The sequence below is a fragment of the Nothobranchius furzeri genome, chromosome 6 (assembly GCF_043380555.1).
Source record: "Nothobranchius furzeri strain GRZ-AD chromosome 6, NfurGRZ-RIMD1, whole genome shotgun sequence".
Taxonomy (NCBI): domain Eukaryota; kingdom Metazoa; phylum Chordata; class Actinopteri; order Cyprinodontiformes; family Nothobranchiidae; genus Nothobranchius; species Nothobranchius furzeri.
This window is the reverse complement of record NC_091746.1, coordinates 46,223,392-46,240,103: the sequence shown is the minus strand read 5'-3', so window position 1 is coordinate 46,240,103 and position 16,712 is coordinate 46,223,392. Positions and strand designations below refer to the sequence as shown.

At 41.6% G+C, this 16,712-nt stretch overlaps 2 protein-coding genes across 10 annotated transcripts; one reads left to right on the top strand and one right to left on the bottom strand.

Annotated features, from left to right (window-relative positions):
- The first annotated feature begins 19 nt into the window (after nt 1–19).
- LOC139070312 (uncharacterized) lies at nt 20–12,005 on the top strand. Of its 9 annotated transcripts, none has more exons than XM_070552263.1 (4): nt 20–199; nt 4,723–5,062; nt 6,940–7,013; nt 8,217–12,005. In XM_070552263.1, the coding sequence occupies exons 2-3, from the start codon at nt 4,776–4,778 to the stop codon at nt 6,971–6,973; spliced, it is 321 nt and encodes a 106-aa protein (XP_070408364.1). In that variant the 5' UTR covers nt 20–199; nt 4,723–4,775; the 3' UTR covers nt 6,974–7,013; nt 8,217–12,005. The 9 variants fall into 9 exon arrangements, with proteins under 9 accessions (XP_070408364.1, XP_070408363.1, XP_070408362.1 ...); XM_070552262.1 differs by having other exon boundaries at nt 7,493–12,005; XM_070552261.1 differs by lacking the exon at nt 6,940–7,013 and adding an exon at nt 7,052–7,120 and having other exon boundaries at nt 37–199.
- A 106-nt stretch (nt 12,006–12,111) lies between these two features.
- cldn23.1 (claudin 23.1) lies at nt 12,112–13,853 on the bottom strand. Its single transcript, XM_015976787.3, has one exon. It carries the CDS (start codon nt 13,814–13,816, stop codon nt 12,932–12,934), a length of 885 nt encoding a protein of 294 aa, XP_015832273.1. The 5' UTR covers nt 13,817–13,853; the 3' UTR covers nt 12,112–12,931.
- Between the last annotated feature and the right edge of the window lie 2,859 nt (nt 13,854–16,712).

Here is a 16,712-nt window from a genome sequence, read left to right as displayed (position 1 = left end):
TAGCTGATTAGCTTATTTTAGCACATAAGTGTTGCTTCTCTCTGGTTCCAAAATCCACCTGACGGCTCCTTTAAAGTCCACAGCAAACACCCACACCCGAGTTTATGCAGCCAAGGGCTGAGGTGCAGCAGAAGTGTTTTCCTAGAACTGGGAGCAGCAGCTACGTTCCTGGAGCTTTAACCAGAGCCACCTGCTTCAGGTATGCCACAAGTAAAAGCTGTTTTTAAAAACCTCGTTAGCTTTTGTTCATCACCTCAGCTGTTTTAGGTGTTGGGTTTGGAACAATAACCAAAGTAGTTTTTCTGGTCTGCATGCTTGGCTTGAACCCAAACTGCTGGTTTGTTGACTCTGAAACTGCAGTGCCACTTTCCTCATCAAACATGTAGGTGAGGCAGCTTGAACTTGACAGAATGTTTTGTATAATTGTGCCGGATTTTAGGAGCTCATTACTCCTGTGCTTGTTTTTGCTGAGATAGCACTACCAGTGGACAAATCTCCCAGCAGAGGTGGCATATTTCCACATCACCTTTATCTTAAAATCCCAGATTCCTCTAAACCTTTTTCTACTTTCCATTATAATCTGTTTCACACTTAATAATTTCAGTCCCTCTCATGGGATTAGCAGACTAGAAGAAACCCTCCGAAGTAGCTGGTCTTCATTAATGAACCTGACACTTTGAGTTCAAATGTCTGAAGCTATGTTTTTCCCTTGGCATCACAAATACCCGTGAGCTTCCTCCAAAACACCCAAATTCTAATGACATCATGTTCTAATTTAAAATGTTTGTTTTTAGTTTTAAACACCTTTTCAGAGTAAAATGTGCTAAACAAATACAAAATTACTGTCCTCCAACTTTTATCATGTATTGATGTTCATTTTAGAAGTGAAGATCTCAGTTTGGAGTTTAAAAAAAATCATGATTAGTGCATGAATCTATTTCTGTCACTTCTGAGGAGATATAGTTGTCAAAACAGCCGATCCCAGGGCCGCCTCGCTGCAATAATCACGGGGTAATGACTGAACTGTGCAGACTAATTTGTATTTGGACTGGGCTGATGAACACTTACAGTAACATGTATGGAAACATGAAAAATACCTGTTAAAAATATACAAAAATAGTGTTTGCTGAAAAGTTGAGTGTACTCGTTTTGAGGTTGTTAAGAGTTAGACGTGATTAGATTTCTGTTTCTGATTGCACAAGGACCTTCCTGAATGCATGAACACAGACATGTCCGTATTCACAGTATGAATGCACAAAAGAGAACACAGGCATGTCTGTTTTGTCATACCATGCCAGGTGATTCTTGCTCTTACTTGCCTGCTCCTCCCCTCTCCCTGTTCTCACAAGCACACCTACCTATTTAGCTGCATTTCAGTAGACTGACGCCTAGAAAACCTGCCAGGACCTACTTTCCTCATGTTTTCTTGGTGTTTCCCTCGTTTTAACAGTGACAAATTACAAGAGCAGATGTGTTAAAGGTGAGTGGGGCAGGGGAAAGTGTTTTCATGATTTTACTTGTTAGGAAAAACAGGTTTTCAGTTCCTCCCATCTCTCCTCCCCTTTTTTCAAAGGGGAACCACAGACGAGCCGACAATAACCTGAGCTCCAGCTCAAACTATTTCACACATCAGGAGTTACTTTTATTTTAATTCTGTGAGTATTTATGATTTAGTTTGGCTTTATTAGTTGAGTTCTGGCCTTTTTTGTTTGATTTGTTGCAGAATTTGTTTTAGTGTCTAACACGGTACTCTGGTGGTCAGCGTATCCAAACAGATTATCAGACCGTGCTGCTAATTTACTTAATGTTAAAGGCCTAAAACTGTATTCATTACTTGTATCGATACAATTCATAAAAATCACGACAAATAATTTCTTGTTTTTGAAGCTTTTATGCGTTTTGTGCATCAGTTTATGTCATTTTAAGCAAACGTGCTTCAGTAGTGGTGCAGTTATGCCTTTTCAGTCACTTGTTTGTTTGTGATGACGATTTAACAGTAAAATATGTCTAAGGGCAGGGCACCACATGACCTGACCAGATGCTGTAGAAGTTTGCATGAAAACAGTCCCGTTCCCAGTGTTTGAATTAAACCAGACGTGGTGGAGGTACTTATTAGTATTGTTGCTGCAGGATATAATAGGAAACTTGCAGACCCATGACATATTGTCTTGAAATGCAGTTTAGCTAGAAATACCTGTGTGTAGTAGCTCTGAATGTTCGACTCCTGGGAGCAGAAATCCAGTTTGGTGGACTTCCTCCATGACAATGTTTCCTGTAAGATCCAAGTTCAGATACAGAGTTTCAGGGTTCAGTCTGACAACATGTGCCAAACCTGTTAGACCAGGGGTGTCAAATATACGGCCCGCGGGCCGGATCCGGCCCACGAGATGGTTGTGTAAACTTTATTTTCATACTTTACAATGTAGAGAGAAAATAAACTTATCTTTGTGAGCAAGTTTTCTCTGTAATGAGTATAAATAAAACAAAGCTGCGCTCAAGGCTCACACAAGAACTTGAATGACATCCTGAAGTTGGCCGCCACTCAGGATGTGACTTCTGATATTGATGTGCTGGTGAAAGCTAAAAGGTGTAAAGTAAAATGAGTCAAATATATTTTACATGCTGCATGAAACTGATCTAGTCATTTGATCTGTAAGCTGTTTGAATCACTAAGGAATGTTTTTTTATTTATTTATTTTATTTTTTTCAAATTCAAGTACACTTCAGGTGTTGTACTTGTACTATTTTGGATACACTGTCCTCAGGCTCCAGCTTTGGTGTATATTGACTGAATTAAAACAAAGAAAACAATCTGAAGTTGTTTTTAATTTACCGGTCCGGCCCACTTGGGACTAGATTTCCCTCAATGTGGCCCCTGAGCTAAAATGAGTTTGACACCCCTGTGCTAGACATTAGAGGTGATTAACAAAATACGTCATATTTACGGTGGTGTGAAAACCTATTTGGCCCCTCCCTGATTTCTTATTCTTTTGCATGTTTGTCACAAAATGTTTCTGATCATCAAACACATTTAACCATTAGTCAAAGATAACAAGTAAACACAAGATGCAGTTTTGAAATGATGGTTTTCATTATTTAGGGAGAGAACAAAGTCTAAACCTACATTGCCCTGTGTGAAAAAGTAATTGCCCCCTGAACCTAATAACTGGTTGGGCCTCCCTTAGCAGCAATAACTGCAATCAAGTATTTGTGATAACTTGCTACGAGTCTTTTACAGCACTCTGGAGGAATTTTGGGCCCACTCATCTTTGCAGAATTGTTGTAATTCAGCTTTATTTGAGGGTTTTCTAGCATGAACCGCCTTTTTAAGGTCATGCCATAGCATCTCAATAGGATTCAGGTCAGGACTTTGACTAGGCCACTCCAAAGTCTTCATTTTGTTGTTCTTCAGCCATTCAGAGGTGGATTTGCTGGTGTGTTTTGGGTCATTGTCCTGCTGCAACCCCCAAGATCGCTTCAGCTTTAGTTGACGAACAGAGGGCCGGACATTCTCCTTCAGGATGTGTTGGTAGACAGTTGAATTCATGGTTCCTTTTATCACAGCAAGCCTTCCAGTTCCTGAAGCAGCAAAACAACCCCAGACCATCACACTACCACCACCATATTTTACTGTTGGTATGATGTTCTTTGTCTGAAATGCTGTGTTACTTCTACGCCAGATGTAACGGGACATTTGCCTTCCAAAAAGTTCAACTTTTGTCTCATCAGTCCTCAAGGTATTTTCCCAAAAGTCTTGGAAATCATTGGCATGTTTCTTAGCAAAATTGAGATGAGCCCTAATGTTCTTTTTGCTTAACAGTGGTTTGTGTCTTGGAAATCTGCCATGCAGGCCATTTTGCCCAGTCTCTTATGGTGGAGTCATGAACACTGGCCTTAAGTGAGACAAGTGAGGCCTGCAGTTCTTTAGAAGTTGTCCTGGGGTCTTTTGTGACCTCTCGGATGAGTTGTCTCTGCGCTCTTGGGGTAATTTTGGTCAGCCGCCCACTCCTGGGAAGGTTCACCACTGTTCCATGTTGTTGCCATTTGTGGATGATGGCTCTCACTGTGGTTCACTGGAGTCCCAAAGCTTTAGAAATGGCTTTATAACCTTTACCAGACTGATAGATCTCAATTACTTTTGTTCTCATTTGTTCTTGAATTTCTTTGGATCTTGACATGATGTCTAGCTTTTGAGGTGCTTTTGGTCTACTTCTCTGTGTCAGGCAGCTCATATTTAAGTGATTTCTTATTTGAAACAGGTGTGGCAGTAATCAGGCTTGGGGGTGGCTACAGAAATTGAACTGAGGTGTGAAACACCACAGTTGGGTTTAACAAGGGGGACAATTACTTTTTCACACAGGACAATGTAGGTTTGGATTTTGTTCTCTCCCTAAATAATAAAAACCATCATTTCAAAACTTCATTTTGTGTTTACTTGTGTTATCTTTGAATAATGGTTAAATGTGTTTGATGATCAGAAACATTTTGTGTGACAAACATGCAAAAGAATTAGAAATCAGGAAGGGGGACATAGTTTTTCACACCACTGTATCTAGACTTGTTGTTCAGCTGCTGGAAAGCAAAACGTTTCATGCAAATTCCACTCTGATCCAACATCTGTGTTTGTTTTATTAGATGCTTGGTTACTATGAAAGTTTATGATGACCTACAAAAGCCACAGATCCATTTCAGATCTTCCTTTCTCTGTCTTTTGTCTTTCAGGGTGTGTTCAGTCTCTCCTCCCTCCCACTTCAGTCTGTTTAACCCCCTGTGCTATGGAAAGCTCTTCTCCCCTGACAACACCAGGAGGTTTTGACTCAAATCATCCAACCTGTGGGGAGACCCACTGCAGCGGCCATGGCTCCTGTGTGGCTCCTCTGGGTGGCGGTTTCAGTCTGGTCTGTGACTGCCATCTGGGCTACCAGGGCAAGTCCTGCGAGGGCACGGTCAACGGAGCGATGAGTTTACCGCTGACCATAAGTGTGTTAGCCGTCATCATCGGGCTGCTGATCTTCGCTTTTGTCTTTGCCAAGTTTAGACAGAAGCATAAGAAGAAAAAGAGGTATTAGGAAGTCCCAGATGAAACATCTCACTTTATATTTGTCAGTTGAGCCCTCACGACAGTTTAGAAGCTTCTGTTCTGTCTAAAGCCTGGTTCAAAGTGTGTGTTTTTTGGCTGTTCTAGACAAACTTGTGATGAATAATGGTAAACACGAGCACAATTCTCTGTTCTGTAGCGGTTCAGTGTGACTGGCCCACCTAGAGCTTATGGAACACTCTCACGACTACATCCAGCAACAATTTTCAGAGGTGTAAGAAAATCTGTGACTCTTATGGATTGCGTGGCAGACCTTGGTGGTCCGATTCCTACATGTGGCGTTTAGGACATGGACTGTGACCCTCTGGTGAGGAAAGAGATGGAGTTTGTGTAAGAGGCAGAGAGGTGCCAACTAGATGTACAGTGGGAAAGTATTCAGACACCCATACATTTTTTCACTCTTTGTTATATTGCTATTAACTAAGGGGCTTCTTCTGATCATCCCTGGTCCTATACGTTCAACGGAGACCAGCTGTGTTTGATTATACTGATTGGACCCTATTAGGAAAGCCACACACCTGTCTATACAAGGCCTTACAGCTCACAATGTATGTCAGAGCAAATGAGGATCATGAAGTCAAAGGCACTGCCTGAAGTGCCTTTGACAGAGACAGATACGTGGCAAGGGACAGATCTGGCCAAGGTTACAAAATAATCTCTGCTGAACTTAAGGTTCCAAAGATCACAGTGACCTCCATAATTCCTGTGTGGCAAAGTGGAGAAACGAGGACCTAGGCGAGATTCAATCCCCAGACTCCCGAGTGAGTCATGTGCGGTAACCAGTCAGCCAAAGGGACATCCCCATGGCCAAGTAGCCAGGGCGCATGATTGATCGAGTTAAGTGACTGGGCGCTTACAGTGTCACACTTGAAAGGAAGACATGTGGGACAACCAGAACCCATCCTAGAGCAGGCCGTCCAGCTACAGGGGGAGATGAGCCTTGGTGAGAGATGTAAAGAATCCAAAGATCACTGTGGTTGAGCTCCAGAGATGAAGTCAGGAGATGGGAGAAAGTTGTAGAAAGTCAGCCACTGCAGCCCTTCACCAGTCAGGGCTTTATGGCGGAGTGGCCCGTCGGAAATCTCTCCCACATGGAGTTTGCTAAAAGATACCTGAAGGATCCTGAGATGGTGAGAAATAAGATTCTCTGGTCTGATGAGAACAAGATGTAAGGCTCCATTTCTGTTGATTTTTAAGGCATGGTTGAAGACAAATTTTTATCCAATAGCTTTGAATAATATTGAATAAATCACTCGTGTGTTTTATTGCCTTATTGTTGTGAATGATGGATTTTAAGTGGTTTTGACTGTTCTTAATCTGGTTTAAATGGTTTTAATGTGGTGTGCTGTTCTTTGGGCCATGCTGAGCATTGGCGAAGAGTGCTATATAAAGGATGATGATGATGAATGCTTGCTGGAGAAATTTGCTGCCAAGTATGAAACAGCTGGACTAAAGAATTTGGCCATGGTTCTTGACCACAAAAGGGTGGATTGCCACCTCCAGGTCGGGGCAGAGGTTCTACCTCAAGCGGGGGAGTTTAAGTATCTATGGGTCTTGTTCACACATTTGTGGTTGACAGGAGGCCTCCAGGTCAACACAGGACACATTAGAGGGATTATATCCCCATGTTGGCTTGGAAATGCCTGATACTGCTGGTTGAACTGGTGCAGGTTGCTAAGGATGGGGTGCTGCTTCCCCCAAGACCAGAACCTGGAAAAGCTGGTGAAAACAAACTGATGGATATCCAAGAAAATTCTGCATTTTAAAGATTTTGTTGTTTATTAGCCAGTCCTAAGAGGCCTTTTTTGTTACTGAACTTCCTGATTGTCTTTGTGTTTCAGACCTCCTCCAGTTTGCTCTACAGTCATGCAATGATTCCGGTTGTCTTTGTGCAGTTTGTGAATCAAGTATACTGGTGAGAAAATAACATTACCTGTTTTGTTTCATCAATAGACAACGTCTGGCAGAAAATCACAGCTATAACATCAGCATATAAGGTGCACAAGTCTCAGGAGATCTGAGGTAGGCGTGTGACTGTGGACAGCTTTTTCTCTGATCAAATGGGAGGATGTAACCTGCTCAAAGCAGCAACCCATTGTCTTAACAACTGCAGCATAAGGGACCATAACTCCATTGAATTATTGTTTTAAAAAACTTGTTTTAATGTGTTTAATGGACTTTTGTTGCTCTTCTTTGAAAAAGTTACTCATAAGTAGCAAAAATCCCTCAAATTGTTATTTTTTTTTAATTTCTCAGTTTGATGTTTTGCACGTCGGTGCAATTCACTCTTTAGCTGACTTTAGAACAGATCAATAAAACACAGAAATCAAAGGGAGTTTGTTATTAAAATGAATGTAAAACAAATTCAAACTAAGTTCTTTCATTCTTGTCCAGATTTTTAATGTGTTGTCAAGCAAGGGGACTCAAGAATGTGTTCTTGTTTAAACCGCGGCTGCTCAGATGCTAAAACTTTACTGACAAACTGAAGCACTTTGGCCGACTTCATCCATCCAACAGCAAGCATCACTCTGATGGGACCTCCAGTTCATGCTTTTAAATGTTTGCACAGAATAAAACTGAAATAATGCAGATTTACTCTTCCATATCATCCACTGATAGAAAAGCATAGTTTTGTTTACATAAATCAACAAATATGCATCATGTCACACAACAGAATGTGTCAATGAAAACTATCAATCTGGGCATTGTGCGTTCATAATGGTCACATCTATCATTTTATAGTGCTGGTAGTGCAGTTGTCACCATCCATGTGTGCAGTGTTTTTGCAGCCATCACTTGAGTATTGGGCCATGATGTCTTTTAAACTAACTTAACATTTTGGCATCTATTCAGATTGACTGTATGTGCCATGGTGGTTGTATTTATTAGGCTGTTTTTGTGCAGAACAGCAGCAGGTGTAGCTGTAATGAGATAGCTTCACCTACTGTCTTACTAAATATTTGTGTTGTTCCTGAACCGAGCTTGGCGTCGAGTGCGCACACACTCGGCATCTTAGAATATTCTGACTGTGCTGGGTCAGTCGTCAGTGAGTTCTTGGAAAATCTGCAAAAGATGAATTCTACAGATTTGTTGACAAGACTCTGTTTTGTGTTTTCAGTTCCGGCTTGCCCAGTCTGAACACAAGATGCATATATGACAAAACTAGAGCATGTTGTTTGTTTTTTTATCTGGTATTGTCCAAACTGTGTTTTCTGCATCAGAGTCTGAAATCTATGTAATTCCAGTTTTTGTTTTCTTTGCAGAAACATTTCAGATTCAAAACTTTAATGGTGAAGTTGATTTTTACAGATGACTTCTGTTCTGTTCTATTAGGGCAATTATAAGCGTATTTCTTTGATTCATGGGTGCCTTTTCCAGTTTTATTGTATTTTTGTTATTGTCTTTTATGCGGTGCTAACTCTTTATGTGCACACACGTTACCCTGAGCATTTCTGTTTTACAGAATAACACCCTTTTGTTTTTTCTATAGCATCTTAATATAATGGATGAAGGACAATTTATTTATTAGTGTCTACAAATGTATGCTAATAAAGCTGATTGCCTCTTAAGTTTTGCTTTTTTTTATTCTTTTCAATAACGATTCGTGGTTTTTTACTGGATATAAATGTCTCAGGATTCTTGTGTTCTGAAGTTTTGCTAGCCAGACTACAGACTACTCAGAGAACTAGTCTGGATCCTTAGAGGCAGAGAGCACAATGAGGGGCGGGACTAGCTTGCTCAAAAATAACCAATCAGTAAAAAAGGTGGAAATGACGACTGTATCGCACAAAGCTGTAGTTTTTTGGCTGTAGTCAAAGATGGCGTCTGGCGACGGCACAAACATCTTTCTTTAGCAGAAAGGCTTTTAGCGCTTCTTGCTGTGGTTTTAAAGACGTGTCCGAGTCATTTAGAACAGAAAAGCAACAGCAAACCTTAACCCTAACCCTTCAGACGCCTTCTTAGTTGTTTTTTTTTTTAATGAGAAACTGAGAATCGCGGTGTGTGACGTCCGCTGCTCAGCACTGATTGGCTCGGTTAGAATTCTCAGGGGGTGGGGCTATTTGATTGGGAGCATTACCAGGCCCTTTGTGTCTCATAAGGAGCTAATGGCATGGCTGGCCAGGCCAGAGTTTAGTTGCATTTTTAATACATAAAGATGCATGCTCACTCTGAGGAAAGTAATGTCGTTTAGGCTCCCTCTTTAAAACTTTCTGTGCAAAATTATTTTACTGATCTTCTGAATTCATGACTCCTCATGGCTGATGACAATCTAACAGATTGGTTTACCTGAGAAATCCTGCTCCAGTAGTGGAGGACTGATCAGACATCAGGTGCTGCCGAGTCAGCTTCTGTTCTCTAACGAGCTGAATACACGTAGAACAATAATAATACAAGACTTTCAGCTGTGGAGTTTTTTTCTAAGATAGGTTCTAAGATGTATGGTTTTGTTTAGTTTTGTTAAGCATGCCAATAAAACCATACATAACAGTTAGAAACAGACGGATACACCCAAAAGACAAGATATCAGCAGGACATAAGTGTGGAGTCATGTACGAAATCCCATTCAAACTCTGCAATAAAACATGCATAGGAGAAACCGGACAACTCAACATACGAACAATAGAACATAGAAAAGAATGTGAGAAAGAAACAAGTCAAAGACACACAAGAGCCATGAAACAAGAAGCAAAGAGTACAATAAAGAAACCAGCCGTAACAGACCACTGCATATGGGAGAATAATAAAATAGACAACAACAAAACAAGGATCATAAACACAGCACAGCAAAAATACAAAAGATGGATCAAGCTTTGTCAACTCTGACTGGTACATGAGAGTCAAGCTTATACGCTGTAGCTGTATATTGTTGTTTAACGAGCAGAAACTACTCTGATTAAATCAAAATCTGAGTTTCCTCACCTCAAATTCCTCCGCCTATCCAGGTTCAGGTCGCAGGGGCAGCATCCCAAGTAGGGCCTTCCAGGCAATCCTCTCCCTGGTCACGTCCGCCAGCTCCTCAGCTGGGACTCCCAGTCGTTCCCTGGCCAACCTAGAGATGTATTTCCTCCATAGTCCTGGGTCGACCTGGGGGCCTTCTGCTCGTTGAATAACAAAAGACAGCTACAGCTTATAAACTTGACTCTCCCATATTCCAGTTTCCTCCTGAAATTAAAATCAGAGCCAATGGCTTTTTACTTTTTTTTTCTTGGCTGACAGCAGATTAGATGGACACTGTTGTTATTTCATCTTCTTTTAAGTATCAAATGAATCAGCTCTTAACTGAATGTAATCTATTGATTTGTCTCCTGTTGTCAATTTACGACCAATCAGAATTGTTTGTGAGTTGTTTGCATACGCTAAAACCAGTATTATGTTGTTGTCTAACTTAGCAGTAAATAAATCAGTCTACCTACTGGTTACCCAGTGACTAGAGTTATTTTACTACCCAGTTTAGAAACATTTTATAGAAATCTGAAGCGGTATTATTAGACAATATGTCATTTTAAACATTATTTAAAGTAGACCTACTGCAATAAAAAAACAGTTGTTTAAAATGTTTAATTATCTATGAACAATGTCTTGACAAATTACATTTCATTAAAAGAGTTTTTCTTTTTTACAACTTGTTCAAAGTAACTAGGAGTTACGTATATCTCATCTAATACTCTGGCATGTGTGATTACTACTACTCATGTAGTTCATTTAACTATTTCACTAGAGCTTTTTTTTTAATAATGCTATTTTACTTGAGCACATTTTTTGGCCACTCTACCCACCTCTAGTTACTGAGTAATGCATTACTTCCAAGCACTGCTATTGTCATAGACTACTCCATTAAAAAAATGTGTGCTATTTATGCATCAATTCTAAATATGTTATAATACCAAATGGGCTAGGACCGCCCCTGCGATCAGGGTGGACTCCAACAGCCTCCACATTCACCAAATCTCAGTCCTATCTGCCTTTGGGATGTGGTGGAACAGAATGCAACTGTGTTACGCTCCTCTGTTAATATTAGTGATAGACAAGAGTGGGCAGATATTTATCATATACAGCAGAGGTGGGCGATCTTGGTCCTCGAGGGCCGTTATCCAGCAGGTCTTAGTTGTTTTCTTGCTGCAACACACCTGATCCTTGGATGAATCACCTTTTCATCAGATCATCAGGCTCTGTTGCAGCCTGTTAATCACCAGCAGATTCAAACCAGGTGTGTTTAAGCAGAGAAACAACAAAAACCTGCTGGATATCAGACCTTGAGCACCAGGGATTGCCCACCTCTCTTATACAGTATGTTGTTCACTAAACTTCAGTAGTTGATTTAAATGCAAACAGCCTGTTGCTGCTGCCATTTTTTTTTATTAAATTAAATCTAACTTTCATAAAATCTGCTTAATAAATGCTCTAAAACAATATCGTTGACAGGTGTGTTTTTTATCTGTTAAATATGTATTGCTTTGTCTGTTCATTCATTTGTTTGATCAACTTTGGTTAAATGTTTGATTGTAATACTGAGCCTTTCAGGGTGTGCAAAATTAAGATTCAAGAGTTAAATTCAGAGTTAAAAAACTTACCAGGTAGAAGTGTTGTGTCATGACGACTATTAGTGACATTTTAGCATGGGAATGAAGCAGAAAATGGACCAAAAATCTGCAGCACATATCAGCCACTGGCTGAGCATGACCTCTACGCCTTAGCATTGGTATCAGCCATCAACAATAGGAAAACCACATTAGTGGAGTCGATTTGGAACAGAACCCATGAGGAATGTTTACTGCATCTTATTGAATGTGTGGCATGTTCTGAAGATAACTGGATGTCCTACTTAGTGGCAGGTGAGGTTTAAGTAAAAATCCCTGCCAAAATATAATTAAAATGAAGCATTAAAAAAACAAACAACAAAAAAAAACATCAAAAAGTTGCTGGTTTTCGTTTTAACTTATCACTAAATGGAAATCCTCTAAATTTGACTTGTGGTTTTTGGTGATCAGCAGGTCCAGTGGGGACGTCAGCACTGTGATGTCTAGCAAACCATTTTATTCATAAAAGACTTCGCTTGAACCTCGCCTTCTCTCTTGTTTAAACAGAAATGAAAATGTTGTTGTACAGGATGTCGAAAGAGCCCAACCTCTCAGACAGGTCTGGCCACATTGTCTGTATACTTAAGAGGTCAAGACACTGGATCAGGTGAAAGATCAAAAAATGCATCTGTTTGAAGAAGTTTCTTCTGCAAGGAGGACATACATAGCCATCTGCATATTTGTTAATTTTTGCTCACGTTTTCTTTTTTTGGCTACCAAATAAAGATTTTCTTTTTTTTATTATTAAACACAAAGTTAAGTCAAGAAATAGAGCTCATATGTAATAAAAACAGAGTTTTACATCACCTCAGTAATCAGACAGTCATCCTTCAAAACCAAAAAGTGCATAGAACAGTATTTACAAACAAATGGAAGAAAAAAAAACCAAAGATTTGTAAAGAAAACTTTCAATTTTCCTTCAAGGTGAAAAGCACGCCCACCTTAAGGTCAGCATTATCAAAGACAACTTCTTGCGTTTTTATTTGATGTTAAATTGAAACACTCTTCTTCGTAGTTTAAAAACGTTATAATAAACTTCTCTGCACTTGTTGAGGCTTTCAAGTATAAAACAGCAACTGAGGAATAATCCACATTATAATTCTGTAGGTTTTACTTTTGTTTTACATTCTGCCCATTTTGTTGGTTTTCAAATACTTCAAAGTTCTTTCCTGTCATCTCATACAACTTTTACAGTTCTTCTATTTGGCTTTTGTTCTCTGCGTAAATTTGACGCTCGGATCAGCCTGTCTGGCTCTCATAGGTCTGCGTCATAGGGTCTGCTGTTGAAGGAGCTGTTGTCTGACCGGGCTGCGACGCTCTTGGCCCGGGGGAACGACACATCATCATCATCATCCATGGAGTCCTTGGAGTAGGGCACGCTGCTGCCGGCCCCGCTCCTGGTTCGGTTCAGGCTCGGGACATCCACGTGCCTCCTCTCCGGTCTTGGTGGTGGGTACTGGCGCGGCTGGTGGCGGTCCCGTTGCGCGCGTGCAACTGCTTCCTCAATTGGTCTCTCGTCTCGATTCCAACCTTTGCAGCAACGGCAGAGGCCAAAGATCATGACGATGCCGGCCAGGACTTCAAAGATCCCGCCAATGTAGCCCAGCACGATGCAGTAGCCCACGCGGATGTCCAGGCCGTTTTCTTGGAACGTGGATGTGATGTTACCGACCACGTGGTTGTACCAGGCGATGGGAATGATGGTCAAGGCACCTGACAAGAAGATCAGGAGCCCAGCGATGGCGCAGATGACCCAGAGAGGCTTCTCCTTCCAGCAGCGCACCCCCGGGATGGCAAACCCGAGCCCGATCAGAGTCACTATCAGGGATGCGATCATCATCCCCTGCGCCACTGTGACCACCTGGTTGGATTTGAAGTAGATGGTGTCTGTCAGACCACACCGCTCGCTCTGCGCGGCGGCAGCGGCGATGCAGACGTCCCAGATCCCTTGTTCAATCGTATATGAATCTGGTCTGTTCTGGAAGCCATGCAGGGTCCTCCAGTTTGGGGCCACGGTGCTGGTCAAGTTCAGGATCCACCCGCAGGGAGACAGAACCAATCCGAAGATCAGGATGCCCGGCGTGCGCAGGGATCTCCGGACAAAGTCCGGATTGTTGGTGAAAACGGACCAGAACGGCATGCTGGCTGCCTAGCTGACGATCCTGGTAGTTCTGGGTCTGACAGCCCAACAGGTGCTTCTTAAAAACAAGTAACACTGAAACTCAGCAGGGAGGGGCGGATCCAAATAGGACAGGTGTAGCGCACTGCGCACAGGTGGGCGGGGCTCTTTTCCTCCTCACCTGCCTGACACAGAAAGCAGGACAGAGGGGAGTTTCGAGGACTTCTTCAGATGCTAATGAATGCGATTGGATCAAGAACGCAAACCATCTGGTTTCAAACTGACGAAACAAACTTCATTTAGTTGTTATTCTCACGGATTAGGTGTGGTTTGTTTAAAAATAAAGTGGCTCAGATTTAGAGCAGATAAATAAAAGGTTGGCTGAAGAAAGTGGCACCACAGCAGAACATGCATGGGTATACAGTTTTAATCTTTTCATTTTAGTTCTGGAGGATCTCGGGCCATGAATTCAAAAACCTTAGTCATTTTCATTTTAATTGTTCGCCTTACTTTATGTGAGTTTACAAAACTGACTCAGTTAAAAGGACTTTGTTCCTTTAGAGAAGGGAAACGACTCTTGCCGTGATTTGGCACTATATAAATAAACTTGAATTTAATTGAAACAATTGACTATTTTAAGTTAGGGCTGTAAAAAAAACAGAGTCATGTTATTTTAGTTTACAAACAATATTTTATGCTCAAAATTTTAAATAGTTATTCTAGGTTCTTAATAAATACCTACGAAAACTTGAAACTTAAGAATATTAAAAACAATTAATTTATAATTTAATCTGTTGTAAAGAAACTTTTATTAGACACAATTAATATGATCTGATTTGCCCTACAAGCCAAATCAGCCTCCTTTTATTCATTTATTTATAAATAAACCTGTTTATTGGCTCAGATTTGAAGAGAGTTGTTGCTGCGTCTGTTTCTAACCGGTCCCAGGGGCTGCATGAGAAACAGACACAATGTAGTTCTACTGGATTCTCGTCGTCGTCTTCCTCCCCTTATCCCGGTCCGGGTCGCAGGGGCAGCATCCCAACTAGGGAGCTCCAGACCGTCCTCTCCCCAGCCACCTCCACCAGTTCCTCTGACAGGACCCCAAGGCGTTCCCGGACCAGATTGGAGATGTAACCTCTCCAACGTATCCTGGGTCGACCCGGGGGCCTCCTGCCGGCAGGACATGCCCGAAACACCTCCACAGGGAGGCGTCCAGGAGGCATCCTGACCATCTGGTCAGGATGCCTCCTGGACGCCTTTTGAGGTGGTTTGGGCATCTGCCCAAACCACCTCAACTGACTCCTTTCGATCCGGAGAATAAGCGGTTCTTCTCCGAGTCCCTCCCGAAGAAGAAGAAGAAAGTATAATTTCTATAGTGCCTCTCAAGATAAAAAATCACGAGGCACTTCACAAAAACAAAAAATGTAAAAATATAAAATAGCATTTAGAAAATATTTAAAAATATATTTAAAGTGAGCAAAAATAGACAATTGTGATTAAAAAAATGTTAAGAAAGAGAGAGAGTGAATAGATAAAGGGAAATCAGTGGATCCTGAGGATGGTGGAATAGGTGGGGAGAGCAGAATAAAGAGAGAGTGGTGAAGGTCATACAAAAGCCAGCTTGAACAAGTGAGTCTTCAGCTGCTTTTTAAAGGAGTCCACTGAGTCCACTGATCTCAGGCTCAGGGGGAGAGAGTTCCAGAGTCTGGGGGCCGCTGCAGCAAATGATCTGTCACCTTTGGTCTTTAGCCTGGTGCTGCACAACCAGTAGGCTTTGACCACTGGACCTCAGGGACCTGCTGGGGGTGTAGGGACTAAGAAAATCACCAATGTAAGATGGTGCTTGTCCATGTAAGGCCCTGTAGACCAGAACCACGATCTTGAAATGAACCCTGAAGTTGACTGGCAGCTGTCATGCGCGCCGGCTGGGTGAAGTGGAGAAGAGATGAGGATCCAGGCCTGGGAGGAAGCAGGCAGACAGGTAGGATTCTTTACACACAGATTTATTAGGACGCACACTGGACAATGAAATGTAGTGAACCTGATTAGGCTCTTTTAATAATGTAGAGTAATGGTTTATGCTCTTTTATGAAAGAGGAACCATCCTACATATTTTATAGTTTTAAGAAGACTCAAAGGTTGTTTTCATCGATAAACTGTCGATAATATCTGTGGGTCTGTGTTTCAGTTCAATGAAGAGACAAGTTGAAAGTTAAAAGATTTAATTCTTCAAATTAAACTAATGATTTTGAAATGACAAGCATAGGAAACAACAATCAACATTGGCAACTTTGTTGAACAATCTTTAACAGTTGATATTGTAAGCTTGCACAAATAGACCTTGTGTTGAATGTGAAGATTGAGAGTGATGTGATGTGATTATGGATGCGTGTGTGCAAAATGTAGTGAAAATTGAGAATAAGGTAAGATGAATGTGTGTGTGCATCTGATTTTGCTTCAGGAAGAAACAGGTGTCTGAGTGAAAAGTGATGGTTTGAATAAACTTAGGTTTTGTTGGAAAAGATGCATCATACGCTATCTCTCGTGGACTGCCTCACCGTATTCGGACCCTCTTTTAGACCCGGGACGTCAAAGGACGATGTTTCATCCAGGGGTGACACCTCAGCTGGCAGAGAAGACGAAGGCGTGCTGCGACCCGGTCCAGAGATGACCTCGGTACACGTGATGAAGCGTTTGCAGATGCTCTTTCTTAAGTTTAATTACTCAGAAAATCAAAGACTCTGGACGAGTCTGCGTTAGCGGTTGTAATTCAGCTGTCCTGTCTGGCTTGGCAGGAACAGCGGGGGGGGGGGGGGGGGGGGGCGCAGCCCTCCCTCTTTCGTGGTCAAACACCGAACTGAATCATGAACTGAAACTTACCAAAAGCCTTTCTCTTCTCAAAGCAAAACTTGTG

Bases quoted from the DNA above. Each gene is read 5' to 3' on its own strand.
- LOC139070312 (XM_070552261.1), top strand. From the start codon at position 4,776: ATGGAAAGCTCTTCTCCCCTGACAACACCAGGAGGTTTTGACTCAAAT. The intron at 5,063-7,051 runs GTATTAGGAAGT...TTTCATCAATAG, and splicing joins AAGCATAAGAAGAAAAAGAG to ACAACGTCTGGCAGAAAATC.
- cldn23.1 (XM_015976787.3), bottom strand. From the start codon at position 13,816: ATGCCGTTCTGGTCCGTTTTCACCAACAATCCGGACTTTGTCCGGAGA.